General features: G+C 37.2%; 1 protein-coding gene across 4 annotated transcripts in view; it reads right to left on the bottom strand.

Moving 5' to 3' along the window:
• The window catches only part of LOC117577093 (runt-related transcription factor 1), a 55,737-nt gene that overhangs the window by 8,976 nt on the left and 27,158 nt on the right, over positions 1–19,603 (bottom strand). For all 4 annotated transcript variants that reach the window (XM_052004279.1, XM_034262198.2, XM_052004280.1 and 1 more), the window contains exons 2-3: positions 10,666–11,606; positions 1,685–1,798 (exon numbers count right to left, since the gene is read on the bottom strand). In XM_052004279.1, coding sequence (XP_051860239.1) covers positions 1,685–1,798; positions 10,666–11,227 — 676 coding nt within the window. In that variant the 5' untranslated portion in view covers positions 11,228–11,606. The remainder of the gene's footprint in view (positions 1–1,684; positions 1,799–10,665; positions 11,607–19,603) is intronic.

Genomic DNA, 19,603 nt, shown 5'->3' with positions numbered 1-19,603 from the left:
ATTATTCTTACAATATAGTAAATTTACATGCCGCAAATATACTGAAGTCTTTAATTGGTATATTGATCATTATATGTCTATCAATATACCAATTAAAAACTTCAGTATATTTGGGGTATACAAGTTTACTATATTGTAAGAATAATGCCGCCTAATTTCGCTTTTATTCGAAATATACCATAGAGTACAGAATGTACCAAATTGTTATATATTCTTGACAATATGGTATTTTTGTATTTTACCATATATTTTGAATGTAGTACCATATTATATAAGGGGTTGGAGATGAGTCCTTCTGCCTATTAAATGCATTTGCTCGAGGCTTAACGCTTCGCCATTATTCTTACAATTTAATATAACAATAATACCAAATAATATCAGATACTATATTTGGTATATTGATGTAGTACTACATAAAAAATTTATTTGAAACGGTCGACTTTATCATAGTCTAAAGATAGTATAAGATTGATTATTGTGCTTATCGCATGCCAACGTTGCTTTGCTCTAAAACTGATAATTAAGAATATAATTGCTATTATTTAATTAGCATTAATAAAGAGAAACAACTTAATAATTTAATTTCTATGCCTATAAAATGATTAAGTTGCATTTCTTTTTTAAATGCTGATTAAACAGAAACATGAGAATACCTTCTCTATTCTATGTTTGTATATATTTTAGTAAACAGCATTCAGAACTATATTCTGTATAGTGGAATACTTAAACTTCATAAATTGTAAATGGCAGCAGCATTTGCCAAAGACACTGTCGTAAGCTTAAAGAATTTACTATAGCTAATAGCTCAGTTTTTCTTGTTATCTCTCTTTAGTTCTCTATCTCTCTCTCTCTCTCTCTCTCTCTCTGCTTCTGCTCTGCCTACAACTAATCGTTGTCTCCCTTTTGGCAGCTGCAGTTTTACGGCACATTGTATTCATTATAAAATAATAACCTTTTGTCTGACAATGGCGGCGGCAGCTTAAACCCAACACAGCCATTTGCATGTAAACGCAGCTACATATGTGTGTGTGTGTGAAAGTGTGTAGATGTGTGTGTGTGTGTGTGTGTGTGTGTGTGTGTCTACCGCAGAAAACTGTGCTCTCTATTGTAAACGGGCAAAGTTGCAGGCTGGCATCGGAGGATATAAATCATGCCATGGATTGAATTGTTGTTCTCGGACCCAGTCGATTACACTGCCAACAGCAGCAGCAACAACAACAGCAGCAACAACAACAGCAGCAGCAACAACAACAGCAGCAACATTGGCAACTGTTGTCAGTTGGCTGTTGTCTCGAGACCAAGTCTCAGACTTAACATATGCAAAGTAAAATATTTGCATGCTTATAAATATGTATTTCGAGAGTCGACTGCATATTGAATATTTCTCAAAGTGACAGAGAAGACAGACAGAGACAGAGAGAGAGAGAGAGAGAGAGAGAGAGAGAGAGAGAGAGAGGGAGAGAATGAGTGAAAGAGAGAGTAAATGTAAATGTGTGACTGGAGCTTTAATAAAATCGCAGTCATTGTTGTAATTGCTGCTTCTTCTTCAGCTGCTGCTACTGATGCTGCAACTAATAGATTAGAGCTAAATCAAAAGCTTTGCGTAGGTTTTGTGTTTGTGTTCAGGAGCTGTGAGTTTTGTGCTTATTGGCCATTCAGATATTATGCTAGTATGTATACTTACTGGTCTTGGAGCGTGGCTCACGTGGCCCATCGACAGTCACTTTGATCGCCTTGTTATACGTGGCTATGTGCGGTGGATTCGTTGACACGGTGATGGTTAATGTGAAGCTCTTCCCTGAAACCAAAAACAAAAAAAAAAACATTCCAAAATGTATTCACAAAATGCGATAACATAATTGTATCAATTTATGGCCCATTCTACAAAACAACCCACAACAAAAAAAAATAAAAAGAAAGACAGTTAAACATTGAATGTTTAGTAAACACGCGCGTTGCCACATTTACGACCCCCAAAACATCGGTCGATTGTCACATCGTAAAAACCTTAGCCAGAATTTGTTGACTATAAAAAAGAATAAACCCTGGTTAGACAACAAAACTGGGCTAATGAGCATCGCGAAAAAAATTACAATTACAATCGATTGAATATCAAATAGAGAACAGAATTGTAGAAATGCTGATTGGGGCATAAATTGTGGTATAAATAGTTTAAATGATTATTATTCAATTAATTAAATCTTCAATTTATTAATGTATTTTGAATATATCACAGTTTTAGTCATGTATTAAATATAAAGTAGTTGGATTTAGATGTCTATTGCGTCGAGTGTAGATATTAAAAAAGTCTCATAACTTAAAAATGGATTTCATCAAACTATATTAATAAGTATCGAATTGAGAGATGCATATTTGAATTCATTAAATTTAAAAGGAAGAAGCTTTATTTGTATTTTAAGTTAAAACTTCAACTGTTTCAAAAGTGAAAGACTGCAAAAAAATGTGGAAATCGCTTACATCAAGAGTAAATTTCTTAACACATTCTATAATTGCTATTTTAAAATAAAATAAAATAAGTAAATAAATAATTTTCAATAAAATTTAATTTATTCCTAAACTTTATTTATTTTATTTAAACAATGTTTCACTACAGATTTTATTGACTATTCGTAGTTGACTTTCAGTTAAATTTACAAATAAAAATACTCAAGATTCGAAATATACATATATTTCCTTAGTCAAGAGCACAAACTTGCTTTTAGACACATTCTAAATTGCTCATTAATTTTATCACATAAAAATATCAATTGTATTGAATTTGTACAAGAAAGCCTGACAGAATTTAGCAGTACACAACATTCATCTCGCAAAAAGTATTTCTTAAACAATTGCATTATTAAAATGTGTCATTTACATTAAAATTTTGCTTAAAATCTTTGCAGTATTAAGCATTGCACAATATAAAGCAAAGATATTCAGTTATTTATTATTTTCAAGAAAAATAATCGAATCACAAGAATCATTTCTTAGCTCCAATCACAACAAATAATTACGCAATAATTGCATACAAAAATCTCGACAACATTTCTCACATTTTTACTGAACGTTAACTTTTCTATAATTGATAACCGTGTGACTGTCTCCTTACCGTAATTTAAAGAATTAATTACAATTCAAACTCATTGTCTTTAACATATGTCTCACACACACACACACACACACATACATAGGTGAATCCCGCCTTTCTTTGTTTGCCTGCCAAGATTTATTTCATTTGTGCCACACAGTTTTCTTTTAATTAACTTGTTATGCCTACGCCCCAGTCAAAGAAAGAGAAAGAGAGTGACGTCTTCGTTTTTTGTATTCTACTTTCTTTCTTTTTTTGGTGTTGTTGCCAGGCAGACAGGCAGGCAGGCAGCAAAGCAGACAAGCCCACGATGAGTTTGTTAAGATTCAATTAAAAGCATTTCGGCCAACTCGTGTCGACTGCAAAAACTGTCATCTTGCCAACTCACTCTCTCTTTCTCTCCTCATCCACCCCCCAAGTAACTTGATCCGTAGTCTGTCTATGACAACGCGGCGTATGCGCAACGTCTTTAAGTGTTTTTTGCCCGCGTTGCCGCCGTTTGCTTTTTAAGTTGACAAACAAAGCGTAAATCATTTCGGCACACACAACAATAAACCGCCGACACACACACACACACGCACACAAATATATAGACACTGAGGCTTACACATGTTGCTGCCACACTCCACTGAGTTTCCTTCGCTAGCAACGCCGCAATCTTCAACGTTGTCTTCGTTGTCTAATCCCCAATACTCAGTCCCCTCAGTCAACTTGCTTGCGATAAAAAATGAACTTCGTCTTGTGTCTGTTAGCAGTTGTTTTCAAGTGGCATTTAGTCTTTGCCCTTTTTCAGTTCAGTTCCTTTTTCCTGTTGCGTTGGCAAAAAGCTTTACTTCACTTTTATCCACTGACACTTTGCTCTTGTTGCCATCAAGTGTAGTTCATTGTTACGCTATTTCTCATTCAATTCCCTCGAATTTTGCGATTGGGAGTTTCATCGAAGTGCTTACTAGATGATATTTTGTAGATGCCGCAATCATTTTTGTTGCCGATTTACAAGCAATTCGCAATGGCAAACATTTGTCATTGTTGCCCCAATAGATTATGTGTTGATTCAATAATTTCTATCTATAATTTTGATTTGAATTTATAAATATATAAGATATGGTAGAAGAGTGTTGTTTTTTGTGCCGGCAGGAAATGTATGTAGCAGACAGAAGGCATCTCCAACTTAATAATCTATATAGATTCTTGATCAGCGCATATTCGTCTGTCCGTCTGTCTGTCTGTCCGTCCGTATGAACACCTAGATCTCAGACACTATAAGAGATAGACATATAATTTCTTTTCGACAGCACTTATCTTGTTTGCACGCAGATGAAGTTTGCTTTAATTTTTGCCACGCCCACTTTCGCCTTTGCAAATCGATAAAAATCGAATAAAAAGAGTAATTTTAATTTTAGAGTGAGCAATCAGATAAAAATTGTAGAAATACGTTCGGAATGAAAAAAAACCGCCTTCAGCAAAAGGATCTTAGAGGTTTGAAATTAGTATTTTCAAAAGAATTCCGCAGTGTTTTGCCTTTATTCAAAATATAGCCTTTGGTATATTTAAGTATTTTTGTGGTACGTGAATTTGGTATTTAAAAAAGAATTAGCGCAACCTTTTGATTTTATTCAAAATATGTAGAGCGTATATCACAGTCGAGCACACTCGAAATATTGTTGATTGCGTCGATTTATATTTGTTAATATTTTCCTTATATTTAGACAAAATATTCGTAAAGAAAAGGATGCATTTAAAATTAATTAAATAATGTAACACCCTACTCAAAAAATTAAAAATGTGAAGTAGAATGCAAATGTATAAAAAAAAATCAAAATGTATTGCAAACATTTTGTTAAACGTTTCGTCATCTCGAATAAATTGCCAAAAATGTGTTGTTGAGCCTCAACGTTGACTTATCGACGACCAAAATAATGTCTGTTGCCAATGTGTTTTGTTGGATCCCCATAAATCAAACAAAAATTCCAAGCAAACACAATGCAAAGATGGAAGGGCAACAAAAAAAAAAAAAGGCTGAACACATGAACTGAAAAACTGAAAAGAAAATGCAAATGGCGGGTGGAAAGGTGGAAAGTGGAAAGTGGAAAGCGGAAAGTGGGTTGGTAAACCAAATAAGCCGCAAAATGCGTTTTGGTGTTTAGGCCGACTTACTGGCCGGATTTAGATGGCTCAGAAAGCTTTCAAGGGCTTACATACAGCGCACAGGTGAGGTTGAAAATGAAGAGAAAATGTTTGAGAATTTTTGGCAGCCATCATGTTTGCCAAATGGCTTAAGACAGTTTTGGGAAATAAAATAAATATGTGTGCAAGGCAAAATAAATAAATGACAGACGAACCGAAGTGAAATATGACACAAAAGCGGTGCAAATATTTGAACGAAAAATATGTGTATCGAAGCAACAAACAAGGCTCGGGCTTCAAAAATTTAATTGCAAATAATCCGCAAATTGTACATTTGAAGCCACGAAAACGATTATGTGACTAAGTTGAATTTTGCTGCCTCTGGGATTTGTGACTCTACCACAAGTATTGACAGACACACAGATGTGTGTGTGTGTGCGTGTGTGTGTGTGTGTGTGTGCGAGTGTGGCCTACTCCACTTTGTCTTGCTTTGAGTTTCTCATGTCTCCTTGTTGCCTTGCTGCCTCTGTCTCTGTTTCTGTCTCTGCCTCTGCCTCACGCACGACACGTGTGTGTTTGTGCCTTTGTATGCCTTTCATTACCCAATTGATTTATGACGCTTGTTCTGCAAATTGCCAAGGATTTGCTACAAGGATTTCAGTTATTTGTCAACAGCTTTGATTTTAATGTCCTACACAACAACATGCCATCAGCCTCACTCTCACTCTCTCTCTCTCTCTCTCAAATGTTTCAAGAATTTTGCTAGATTTCACTTAAGTCGCTCATCATAACTGCAAATGACACACAATTGAATGCCTGCCGTTGCCTGTTGCATGCCCCAAAATCCAACCCCCCAAAAAAAAGCCCCATTTTGGCTGCCTTCGAGGTGTATCCTTTTCACACACACCGAAAGAGAATGAGAGGCAGTCAGTCAAGGTGTCAGTTCGTAGAACTTTTCTTTTTTTATTTGGTCTGTGTCTTGCCTTTTTAACGCCTCCTTTTTTGAACGCTAGAACGCGTCTCGACTTTTGCCAGGCATTTGTCTTGCCTTGACGCCCAAAAAACTCAACTCGACTCAAACACCGGCAAAATGCGCCCCTTTTTTTTTGTTGTTGTTGTCGTTTATTTCTTTACTTTTCACTTTGGGGCAACGACAGCAACGCCTTTCGCCTTCGCTTTCGTTTTGCTTGGCTAGGGGAGTTCACCATTTTTTTTTGATTTCGTTGGGGGTTTCAGATTCGGGTTCGGCGTGCGGTTCACTTCATTTTGCGGCAGACTTAAATGGCTGGAGTGAGTTGTGTAAATAAGAAAAGTGAGACCATTATGAGCTGCTCAAGCTTGACTTTGCAGCTCTAGATAATGTCGATAATATTACTGCTGAAACTGCTTCACTCTCTCTTTCTCTCTCTTTCTCTTTCGCTCTCTATTTTGCTCTTTCGCTCGCTATGGATGCGCTGGCGGAATTATCGACGTGGGTCGCTGTAAAAACTCTCGTAACAATCGCCAACTGGCACCAAATAGTCACTCCCTCTTCACATGCCACATGCATTTATATGCGTGCAAGCTCCTCTCTCTATGCGGGTGTGCGTGTGTGCGTATTTGTGTGTGTGTGTATGCGTGCATGTGCATGGCACTTTGCTAATTAAAAGTGTAGCCCAGTGCAAGGCGCAGGGGCCAAATAAATCGATGACTGGGTAATTAAATTGCATGACGCGCGCACACGATATCAAAAGCGGGGTTAGCGCTGAAGGGGGAGGAAGGGAAGAGGGGCGTTGCGTTGCCTATGCATTTTGCTATTTTGCTATTGTAATTAGCTGGCGACAGAAACAGCGAAACAGAAGCTAAAACAAAATGGCGGCCACGGCGACAGCAACAACGAGAGCGACAGCCAAGCCATGCATAACGATTAACGAACGCAGAGGGCATAAATCACGCATGCGACGCGTTGGCCCGGACGACACAGTACAAACAAATCATGCAACACAGGCATCGAAACAGCAGCCATCGTCGTAGTAGTAACCATTCAACTATCTCTCTCGCTCTCTCTCTTTCTCTTTCTGTCGTTTGTCTTGTAACGATAATCGTTCACTTGAATTCAAATGCGGTTTTCCAGCACACAAAAGTAAGAAGAAGTAAGCACACAAAAAAAAGCATGTGAAATAAAGCAATTTTTTCTTTGCTTGGATCACGTTACTCCACGTGGCGAAATGGAGCTCAATGGGGAGTCATTTTGTTTGCTCTCCCGTTCACTGTTCGCTTCTCTTGACTGTTGCCAGACAGCCTAAATGAATGGGAAATTTACAATTAAACGCCTCAATGCGAATGCGAATGTGAATTCAAACGAAAGCGCGTCTATTGACATGACCAATGAATGACAATGCATGAATCCTGCGGCAAATCAGACAGACAACTGGACAGACAGACAGAGTCTCGTTTTTCGGTTCCTGCTGACGTCGCTGTCGCAGTTAAAGCTTTTGGTTTTTGCGGTTTGCAGCAGTTGGCAACCTTCTCCTTCCGCCACTCATTAAGTCTAGCTACCGAAAACCAAAAAAAAAAAAAAAGGAAATTTGTAACATTTTACACACACGGTATTTGATACACCAATTAAAGTGCCTGAAGTCCATTTGACTTGACAGTTTATTAAAACACTTTAAGATAAAAGACCCAAAGCTCTGGATTGGGAACTCGTCTCCGTATCCGTCTCCGTCTCCGTAATGAACTGCTGACAATTTTGTGCAACGCTTTACAAGCGGTTACTACAAAAGGCTACAAAAGCCTGCTCTGTGTCAAAAAGCAAAAGCAACAAAAGTCAGTACAGCACACAAAAAAAAAGACAATGCAAAAAGTGCCCGAATAATACGCGTTCTCAAAAAAAAAGAAGCGAAAACACAACAAAAAATTGTGTGAGAAGTAGACACAAATGGCAACGGGCAGGACGCACTCAAAACTTTTGCCACTCAGCGCGAATGGCGAATGGCTGACGAGACGGGGGAAGTGAGGGAGGAGAAAGGACAGAGGACAGAGGACGCAGTACGAAGGATGGCGATAATTGAACAAATTGTTTCGAGTGCATTTCGGCCACAAAAGAAAGGACCGACAACAGCAGCAACAACAATGCCAATAGCCACAGACAATATGAGAAGCACTTGAGAAACTTTTTCGGCTACGAAACGTTCATGATGATGATGAATTTCCACCCAAACCCAAGAGCGAGACAGCGATAGCTTTAAACAAGCACAGAGCAACACAGAAATACATATTTGCAGTGCCGAAATGAAGAGTGTTGTGTTTATAAATGGCTTTGTTAATGGCAATGCAGATGAATAGAAAAATGTTCTACTAATTAAGATACGAGTATAATTGATTGCATAATGTTCTCGCAATGTTTCGATAACTCATAGTATATTTTATTATGAATTCCAAGTCTTTAAGTGACGTTCGATTTTCAATTTTTAAAAGTTAATTCAAGTCTTAAAAGAATTCAACAAAAAATATTAGCATTTATTTTGATCATTTAATTGGCTAATACTAAATATTTAAAACTAAATTGAGACATGAATGTCAAGTCCGACATTCGCAAGCATTTAATTTCAAGCAAATCGTAAAACATTCATTCTGGGGTCTATAACAAATGTCAAACAAAAATCTGCCTAATTGTTAACCTTTTATGTCCTTGGAACTAAAACTATTATTATAAGTCAGGAAATCTTTACTAAGATCAATCAAGAGTAAGTAAGGATAGACTTCTCTAAGAACTAAACCTATGACTTTTTCAGTTTATCTAAGGATACTCCTGTTCTCTATTTTTTAATTAACTAGCATAAGTAAGGTAAGCTCAACTAAGGGAGCGTATGAGTAAGAGTAAGTTAGAATAGTCTCCTCTAGAAACTAAACCTATTACTTTATAAATTCATGTAAGGACACTCGTGTTCACTACTTTTAGGTAAGCAAGAAATTGTAGTGTAAGAAGTTCTTGGAGTAATGTAAATCTTCTCTAATAAAGAGTAAGAGTAGGGAAGGATAGTCTCCTCCGTAAACTACACCTATTAATTTGACAGTTTATGTAAGGATAATCCTGTTCACTTCTTTTCAATAAGCAAGGAATTGTAGTGTAAGAAGTAATAAAGAGTAAGGTAGGAAAGGATGGTCTCCTCCGTGAACTACACCTACTACTTTGACATTTGATGTAAGGATAATCCTGTTCACTTCTTTTTAATAAGCAAGGAATTGTAGTGTAAAAGTTCTTAGATTTGGATGAGAACCTCACCTAAGGGTGAGTAAGTTAGTCTTCTCAAGAAACCAAACCTATTGTTTTGTCAGTTTCTGTAAGCATACATATAGTATATGCCATAGTAATAGCTTCAGTTCTTAGCGCAAGTGAGGAAATCTTCATTAAGATCAAGTAAGTAAGAATAAGAAGAATTGAACCTATTAGTTTGGCAGCTTATGTAAGAATACCCCTTTTCAATTAGCAAGAAATTGTAGTGTAAAAGTTCTTAGAGTAAGTATGAAAACCTCACCAAAGGAAGAGTAAAAGTTAGTTAGCATAGTCTCCTCAAGAAACTAAACCTATTACTTGGTCAGTTTCTGTAAGCATACATATAGTATATACCATAGTAAAAGCTTTAGTTCTTAGGAGAAGTAAGGATCATTAAGATGAAGTAAATATTACACAGAATAGGAAGAATTGAACCTATTACTTTGTCAGCTTATGTAAGAAAACCCCTTTTTATTACCTTTCAATTAGCAAGAAATTGTAGTGTAAGCAATGGTTAGAATAAGTAAGGCAATCTAAGGAGAATCTTTTTCATTACTTTTCATAGCAGTTTATAGCGTAAGTAAGGCAATCTCCTCTAAGATAGAATTGGAGTAAGTAAAGATAGTCTTCGCTAAGAACTTAATCTATTACTTTGTCAGCTTTTGTAAGAAATTGTAGTGTAAGCAGTTCTTAGAATAAGTAAGACAATCTCACCTAAGGAAGAGTAAGAGCAAGAGTAAGTAAGCATAGTCTTCTCATTAAACTAAACCTATTACTATGTTAGTTTATGTAAGGAGAATCCTTTTCATTACTTTTCATAGCAGTTTATAGCGTAAGTAAGGCAAACTCCTCTAAGATAGAATTGGAGTAAGTAAAGATAGTCTTCGCTAAGAACTTAATCTATTACTTTGTCAGCTTTTGTAAGAAATTGTAGTGTAAGCAGTTCTTAGAATAAGTAAGGCAATCTCACCTAAGGGAGAGCAAGAGCAAGAGAAAGTAAGCATTGTCTTCTCATTAAACTAAACCTATTACTATGTTAGTTTATGTAAGGAGAATCCTTTTCATTACTTTTCATAACAGTTTATGGAGTAAGTCAGGCAATCTCCTTTAAGATAGAGTAAGAGTAAGAACTTAATCTATTACTTTGCCAGCTTATGTAAGGTAAGTTGTAGTACAAATTGTGTTGACTCACCTCGGCCACTGCGTCCGACGAATCGAAGGTCATTGAACTTGGCCACCTGGTTCTTCATGACGGCGGTGCAGTTGCGCAGCTCGGCACAATAGTTCTCATCGTTGCCCGCCCGCACCGTGACCATGGTGCCGTCCATGATGTCACCCAGCGAGACGACCTTGAAGGCCACCGGCAGCGTTTTGTTCGATCGCCAATGCGGTGGCAGGACGGTGCACACGAAGAGCGGACTGCTCGTTCGGATGAGTTCGCCCGGATGCTCGGTGAGGAAGTCGCCGAGGGTTCGTTCGGCCAAGATGTCCGAGGTCATCTTGGTGTAGGCTTCGTTTAGCAGCTGGGCGGGTGTTGGGGGCGTGTTCTGTTCGGTGCTGTTGTTGTTGCTATTGCTGCTCGAGTTGTTGTTGTTGTTGTTGGTGCCATTTGAGTTGGTTGTGTTGTTGTTGTTGCTGCTGCTCGAATTGTTGTTGTTATTATTATTGTTATTGGTTGTGTTGTTGTTGTTGTTATTGTTGTTGTTGTTGGCATTCGATGCCGTTGAATTGCTGCTGGTTGTTGTCAAATGCATTTTGTGGCTGTTGCTGTTGTTGTTGTTGTTGTTGCTGTTGCTGCTGCTGTGATGCTGTTGGTGCTGTTGTGAATTGTAGTGCTCGTTGTAGAGATGCTGTTGATGAACCTGTTGCTGTTGCTGTTGTTGCAGCAACTGCTGTGAATGCTGCAGCTGTTGATGATGATGCTGATGATGATGATGATGATGATGATTATGATTATGATGCAGATGCGATGAATAGTGCTCCTGCTCGTGCTGCTCCGACTCCGGCTCCTGCTCAAACTGCTCCAGATGTCCTTGAGCGTGAGCCTGCACTTTTTTTAGACGCACAATTTTGTCTTCTTTTTATAGCCAAAACGACAATGAATTAACACAACTCTTTCCAACAATGGAACAGCTATAAATATAAAGAAAGTATGCAAACATTATTGTAGATCATAGAAAATATAACACAATTTAAATGAATATTTCTTTACTAAGGCGTTAAGGCTAATCAAAACTTGTTTCTAGTACTTCGCATAAGATAAAAGAATTCAATTCATTCACCTTGATCTAAAAATAACCAAGCTTTAAGATTCTATTCTTAATAATTTTGTATCAATTTAAGAATCGCAATTATTAACTGAAACTTCAGTATATTGCAAATCTTAAATCAAGATATACATATATACTAAATTCGCATTTTAAGATTAACAAATGTTATTTTAAGATGAAAATTTTGTATAATATTGTATTCTTGATTGAAAAGAATATTGCAAATCTTGATTTAAAAACAATATTTTTAGGTTGCAAAAGTCTTACAACAAGATTTTGTTTTTTTAACCATCGTTTTGAGAAAACAAAATTCTTATTTTAAGGTCGAAAAATGTTGTTAAAATGTTCCATATATGTTATGTATGTAACAATTGCTTTTGTCTCTCTCTTTCTCTCTTCAGTAACTTTTAACTCGTTTAAAGCAAGTGTTGCTTGGGTCTAATAGAGCAACATTTCCTAAAACGCCATTGACTTGAATTTGAAGTTGTCTGTGTGTGTGTGTGTGTGTGTGTGTGAGTGTGAGGCCAATGCAATTTGGAGGGCCATCATGTTAATGTCTTTAAATCACAGTCAAACGGCATTTTACATACACCGTGGTTCGTGGTTGGCCGTTGTCCGTGGTTCGGTGTCTACGTGCAAGTAAGCAGAGACCGGACGACACACATAAGCACAAATCAATTGTCAACCACTCGACGCGCCCATGAGAGGACGTTGTTGGCCATTGAACGAGCGTTGGAAATTTTGGAGCCTTCAGCGGAACGCAATTTGCGTTGCACTTTTCAATTTCCTGCAACTGGATGTGCCAAAAGGATAGCTGTGACTGTGACAGGAACTGGCACAACTACGCACAGGACATGCGAGGACACACACATGCGGCTAGCTGTGGCATGCAACTATCCAAACGCAAATCTAGTCACCTCTCTCTCTCTCTCTCTTCACCATCTCATCGCATCCACGTGGAACATGCGCCGCCTTCACGCTGTAACCAGTGTCAAAATGATTGTGGACTCACGGGTGAGAATTTGTGGTTTGATCCTTGCATATTTTGTCGCTTTTCGACGCGCATCCTACGACATCACAGGACATCAGCGGGCCTCCCTCACCCACTCTACCCACTCAACTCACTCTAACCATCACCATCATCATCGCCATCGCCATCGCCATTGCCATTGCCATCAGTCAGTGCCCAGTTTTTGAGGCACATCCCCTTTTCGGTCTCGGTGCCACGTCTCCAGAGCACCCCCCCCCCCCCCGCACGTTTGGGGCCAGGATGTTCGGGGCTGGAGGCATGACTGACCACATCCGCTGACCTTGTCGGCGGAGTTGTCATTGTTGTTGGTCATGTAACAACTTTAAAATTCCTAGCTGCAGATTTCTTCTTCAATTTCATGTGATTCACGCCCTCAATATGCTGTCCAGTTGCTCTCTCTCTCTTGTCTCTTTGCCCCCCTCCCGACTTCATTTAAGCTATAAAAATTACTTAAAAATGCCACAGCTCATGGGTTGACTTTTGGCCAACACACAAGCACAACGCAAAAAAAAAAACCAAAAACCAAAAAAAAAAGCCAACAAAATCAACCAAAAAAAATGTATATTGTGGCAAGGGGGGAAGGGGGATTAAAAAGAGAGCAGAAACGCGAAAGGAAATCGCGGCAAAAATCCAAACGGAAGCCAAACAACGGACTACAGAAAAATTGGCACATCGGCTGGCAGGGGGCGGGGGTTGGGGAAGGGGAAGGGGGCGTGGTATAGCCATTTGGCCATCCACCATGCAACATGCAACATGCGGCATGTGGCATGCGGCATTCACCATTTGCCTTTTATTGTAAATTTGCTTTATAAAGGTTATTACTGCGCCATACAACGACAGAGACGGAGACAGAGATAGAGAAAGAGAGAGAGAGAGACAGAACAAACGTTGGCGAGACAGAGAGCGCACAGCAACAGTTGAGTCCTGTGATCCGGCTGTCTAATGACCTGACAATCACTCTGCCAATCTGGGTATATGTGTTTGTGCATATCATTTGCAGCATTTCAAATACCATTACAATTTCTTGTAGATTGAAGACTTTCAATTGCTCACTGATTTGCTTTCATTTAAAATATGTAAATTTAAAATAACGACTGACGAACAAAACTGTAACACTCAAAGTCTGTATCTTCTTTTGATGGAAGGTTCATACATTATGTTTCGAAAATTCTAGGTTTTTTGATAATAGAAGAAAGAAATGCTTGACCAAACTTTAAAAAAATCAAACAGTTTTAAAGAGTTTTTTAATCTTTTATAGTTTGATAGATCTACAAAAATTCTATTGTTCGTGTAGAAAAATTATTCAATTGCATGACGTATGATAACAATTGGTTTTAAATCAAATATCAGAAATATTGCCTTATTAAAAGTTGAATTGTAAAATCTAATTCAGAAATATTGTATGCTCATCGAATTACATCGTATTTTGAATGAAAATAGAATTCTTCAGATGGAAGTTGCAAGTTTTCTAAATGTCGAAAAATAGTCAGATTAAAAAATTAAATTGCGTTTCTGGTGAAGGTGAAACAATTTTTCAATTTCATGATGAATGCTTAAACTTTTATAATTTTCGAAATTACAATAATGAAATTTAATAAGAATTTTATAAAAAAAAGTAAGATGTTCACTTAGAAGGTGCAAATTCGTTGAACTTATACAGAATATTAAACTTTACTGATATTAGGTCAAACAATTTGAATAGTTTTTCTACTCGCGTTACAAAATTTGAACCAATGCCAATTTGGAGATGGAATCTTTGGTATATTTTAATAATTTTAATGGTCAAAAGTTGTCGGTATGCATATTTTAATTGTTTTAATGGTCAAAAGTTGTCGTATATATACATATTTATTGATACATATTTTGAACGATAAATCTATTTAAATTCTTGAATCTAGTTTCAGAAATATTAAATTTTCTGTGCCAATTGTCAGTTTAACAAATTTGTGCCATTTATATAAAAATATATAAATATTTAAAATTTTGTTTTTATAATTTAATATCATTTGGAGTTAGTTTTAATTTTAATATATGTAATAATTTCAAACTACTAAGAATTTAAATTAATTGAATTTAAAATTTCAAGCCTATTCAGTTGTAGTTCTTTTTTTTTGAGATTTACCGGAAAGCGTATCAGGGAAAAAGTGTGGCAAGGCTTGATTGAATTTGTGGACAAGGCCGTCGTGGTTGTGTATTGCAAAAAAGGAAAAGAAAGTAAGCAAAAGAGAAAACGTGGCCAGCTGAAAGCCGAAAGTCGTGAACAAACGCGCCATAATCCGCGCTTGCCGTCACCGACAAACGACGCGTTGCTTTGTCTCGCTTCTCACTTCTCATCTTCTCTATCCTATTATTTCGATGCGACGCGTCGCGACTTTCCCGGAAGCTGGGCAACGGGTCACGCGCGGTTTGTCACCTCGTTGTTGTTGTTCTTGTTCTTTTTGTTGTCGTTGTTGTTGTTGTTCTTTCTATTGTGGTGATTTTTGCCGTTTTCCTTAAGCATTTCATTACTTCTCTACCGTTTTTAACCCGTCTTACCTTTGCTCACACTGACACTCAAGCTACAATACATTGTTTAAATTTCTTCCCATCAAATAGTTTTAAAAAATTCAAATCTTAAAGAAATAAAATTGAAAATCCATTAAAAATTTCAATTTTATATGTCTAGAAACGAAATTTATGTTATTTAGAAATATAATATTTAAACGTATTCTATATAATAATAATTTTAAGAATTAAAATCGTATCTCAATAATGAAAATACATTTTGAAAATTCTGTCAAATTCTGTCAATCCTTTCAAAATTTCAATTTTATATGTCTAGAAATGAAATTTATGTTATTTAGAAATATAATATTTAAACGTATTCTATATAATAATAATTTTAAGAATTAAAATATTAACTCAATAATAAAAATACATTTTTAAAATTCTGTCAAATTCTGTCAATCCTTTCAAAATTTCAATTTTAAATGTCTAGAAATGAAATGTATGTTATTTAGGAATATAATATTTAAACGTATTCTATATAATAATAATTTTAAGAATTAAAATTGTATGTCAATAATGAAAATACATTTTGAAAATTCTGTCAAATGTTTATATTCATTTTATTGAGAAATATAATATTTAAACGTATAAAATTGAAATAAAGATTTGAACTTTTAAAATATTTTTCAAATTATTATAAAAATTCAAATTTAAGCTTTAATTAAAGTGTTAATCAAGAGCTATAAGATTCATCTTTATTTAAAATACAAAACATTTTTGGGTATACGTTTTTTTCAGTTTCAGTATAAAATTACCCATATATAATTTTAATGAGTGTGTGCTTTAGAATAATCCACTTGAAGGCTGGATAAAAATACGCTTCAACAAACTAATTATAAAATAAAAATACTATGCAAATTTTGAATATTCCAATATATCCCAATTTTTTTTTTGTATTGTTGGCTTCGGCTTTGGGGCTAAATCAAAATTCATGGGACGATGGGCGACACTGCTCAATCGCGCGAAGGCATCAATAGCAAACACACACACACACACATACATATGTACACTCACTCTTACACACAGATAGAGAGAGACAGACAGACGGACAGCGAGTGGACGGACGGTTTACATGCAAGTTTAACCCTTTGATGGCCCCACACACATGTACAACATGTAAATTGTTTCAATTTGCGGCATTTGCCGTAAAGCTGCGCAATTTCAACATGCCATGGATACCCTCAGTATGTGTGTATGTGTGTGTGTGTGTGTGTGTGTGTGTGTGTGTGTGTTAGTGTGAGTTTGTTTGGTCATTGTGTTCTCTCGTTTTTTTTTAGCCATAGTTGGCATGTCCATGTTACATGTCCAGCTGTTGTGCTCCCACAGAGCACTCTCGAGCCCAATCTGAACCCAAACTCGAACCCAAAATACTAAACTTGCTAAATGTTATACGCACACACATGTAGATATAAAAAGGTATGTGTGTGTGTGGGTGTCGTCGATGTCTCATCTAAAACAGCTTCTGGCTGCTGCTGCTACTTTGATGTAGTTAAATTTTAATTGGACTTTGGGTTTTTATTCCCCGTCTGTGGTATGCCATTCATGCGAGCAAGAGAGAGGGTTCAAATGTTTTAACAAAGAATGGCATTTAAAGTTTCACATATTATGTTAACACGTGAGTAACAAAAAAAATCCGAGGAAAATGCATTAATTCATTGCGTGTTGTGCTCTCTTTTCGATATCAGTGAACAACATCAATTGGAGCTGCGGTCATTGAAATAGCAGTGCGACAGAAGCAGAACTATATAAAGGTTTTTTAGTTATTCCTTTTTGTTTTATAAACTAAAATATAGATTGAAGAAACCATCAGAAACCCTTTTAGATTTAGTTTGCTTGCATACGTTCCCAAGGTTTTGGCTCTTCACTAAAATAGCAGTTTTTGATTTTCTTCATCATATTGTGTCGAACATTTTTGTCATCTTGAGAAAAGTTTATTTAATTACGATCATTATTTTAATTTATACAACAATACACTATAACTATTGAAAATCTATAACTATTGCTGCAAGGAAGTAAGGTAAAGAATCCTTGAACTTAGAAAGGAGAGCAAAACGTTTAAAGAAATTCAGTGTCGCTTAAAATGTATTTCCAAGAAAACTGCGATATGGAAAAACACAAATGTAGAGAATTGACGCATGGTGATCTTTTAGCGTCTGCTAGGGGTACAAAAGCGGAGCTGAATTTGGGAATCAGTGATGTTACTATTTGCCGAAGACTGTTGGATGAAATTTTGAATAAACTAAGTCCACGAAAGGTGCATTACTTGGTGAAAGAAATCTCAGAGCGAGCCACTTGAACTGGCCACTAACTAAATGGCGTAATATTGTAGATAGATCCACAAAAATTGTATAATGCTCAGTCTACAATTGTTCACATGTTGTTGTCTGTTGGTTTTGGCCTGTAAATTAACAACAATTGCCACTAACTAACAGCAAATTAAGCCATACATTGTTTATAAATGCTCAAAGTGTCTGTGTGTTGTGTTGTGCCTCGTCGCTTCCTTATCTGGCTTCGCTTTAATGCCTAAATCAACTAACTTTACGGACAGCAAACTTATTTCCGGTATGCCAAGAACATTTCCAACAGACTTTCAACACACACACACTCACACACACACACACACACACAGTAGAGCAATGATGAGACTAAAGGACTCAACGGACTGCAGGACGCAACGCAAAATCAACAGTCAGAGAGAAGACACCAAATTCAACCATAAATTGATACAGTAACACGCCTCAGAGTCCACGCCACGCCCCCGTCCCCGTCCATGCACACCCTCAGCCATTTTACCATTGCAAAAAGGACTTGCTGCATTTTGGAGAACGATGTGCAGTGCAATGCAATGCAATCCTTCCGGACTGAAAGTCCCTTTATCTGGATAGCTGGCTGGCTGGCTGGCTGGCCAGTAAAACCAAAAACGAGCAACCAACAATCCCAAGTTTTCGGTCAACTTTGGGGCCAAAACAATGCTTTCTGGCAGCAGGCGCCAACCACCAAGCACCAAGCACCAGGCAGCATGGAGCATGCAGCATACAGCATGCAGCATTTGGAGTGAAGCAAGGAAAGGAATGGAAAGGAAAGGATGAACAAGGAGGTAAACTGCTGCAACGAGGCACGCATCTTTTGTGATTCGTGCTCGTCGAGCAATAGCGCACTGCTTGCCATTCCTTGTGTGTGTGCGTCTGTGTGTTGTCTGCATTAATAACGTGCAGCGGCACACGTCCTGACAGCCTTCTGCCCTACTCCTTCACCTCCTTTCCGTCTCCTGCCTCCTGCCTCCTGCAAGTGCATAAGTGTACAACTGTGTGTGCACACGCGTTGAAGGCCTACCAAAAAAGCAACTGCTACGGCTGGAGAGTTGGACTTTCTCTGGTCAATTCGCGGTTTTGCTTGTCACTTAGCCGACGCGTTGGCCAACGGCAACGATGGAGGCGGTGGCGATGGCGATGGCATTGGGGGCGGGGGATCGCCCCGTTGGCCATTTGATAAACGACGAAGAAACAAAACGATGCCAAACGAGATGCCATCACACGAAGTGCAGCCACTGTCCACAGTAACAGCCACAACTTGAGAGTGTGAGTTGCTGTTGCTGATGTTCCTCTTCCAGTTGCAGTTGCTGTTGCTGTTACTGTTGCAGTTGGCCTCGAAGCGACAATGTGACGACATTTCAGTGTCCATTGAATTATCTCGCCGAGGTGTCTGAGGCTTGTCTCGACTGTCCCCCAACTGACTGACTGAGTGACTGACCTGACTACTCATTCCCTCACATAAATTGGGCCTAAACAGCTTGTGATGAAGCTTATGTACAAACACTTGTCACACTCATTCGCATAGCGCTGCTTTAGTTTCGTTTAGGGAAACCTATTTGCAACAGAGCAAAGCTTAGTTGCTATGACTTAGACTAAATGCATTTCTTTCTGTTCTTTTAAGTAATGTCAATCTTTTATTAATTGATATATTATTATATTATTGTGTATCAAAATAAAACGTTATACTTAAAAAGGAAAGAAATAAAATAAATATTTAAAATATAGTAAGAAAATAATATAAACAAGTCAAGAGTGATACTACATTTAAAATATACCATTGAGTAGGTAACCTGTGATCAAATATGCACCACAATTAAGTCAAAAGGATGTAAAGTAATTTGTGCAATTTCAATATTAATATAAATATGTAAGTAGAGTAACGAAGTAAGAAAACTACAATCGAATGTGCTCGACTTTCAATAAAAGCAAAGCAGTATTATTCTTGAAATATACCAGAAGAATATATATATA

Source organism: Drosophila albomicans, chromosome X (genome assembly GCF_009650485.2).
Source record: "Drosophila albomicans strain 15112-1751.03 chromosome X, ASM965048v2, whole genome shotgun sequence".
Lineage (NCBI taxonomy): Eukaryota > Metazoa > Arthropoda > Insecta > Diptera > Drosophilidae > Drosophila > Drosophila albomicans.
This window is presented reverse-complemented; position numbering and strand designations above follow the sequence as displayed.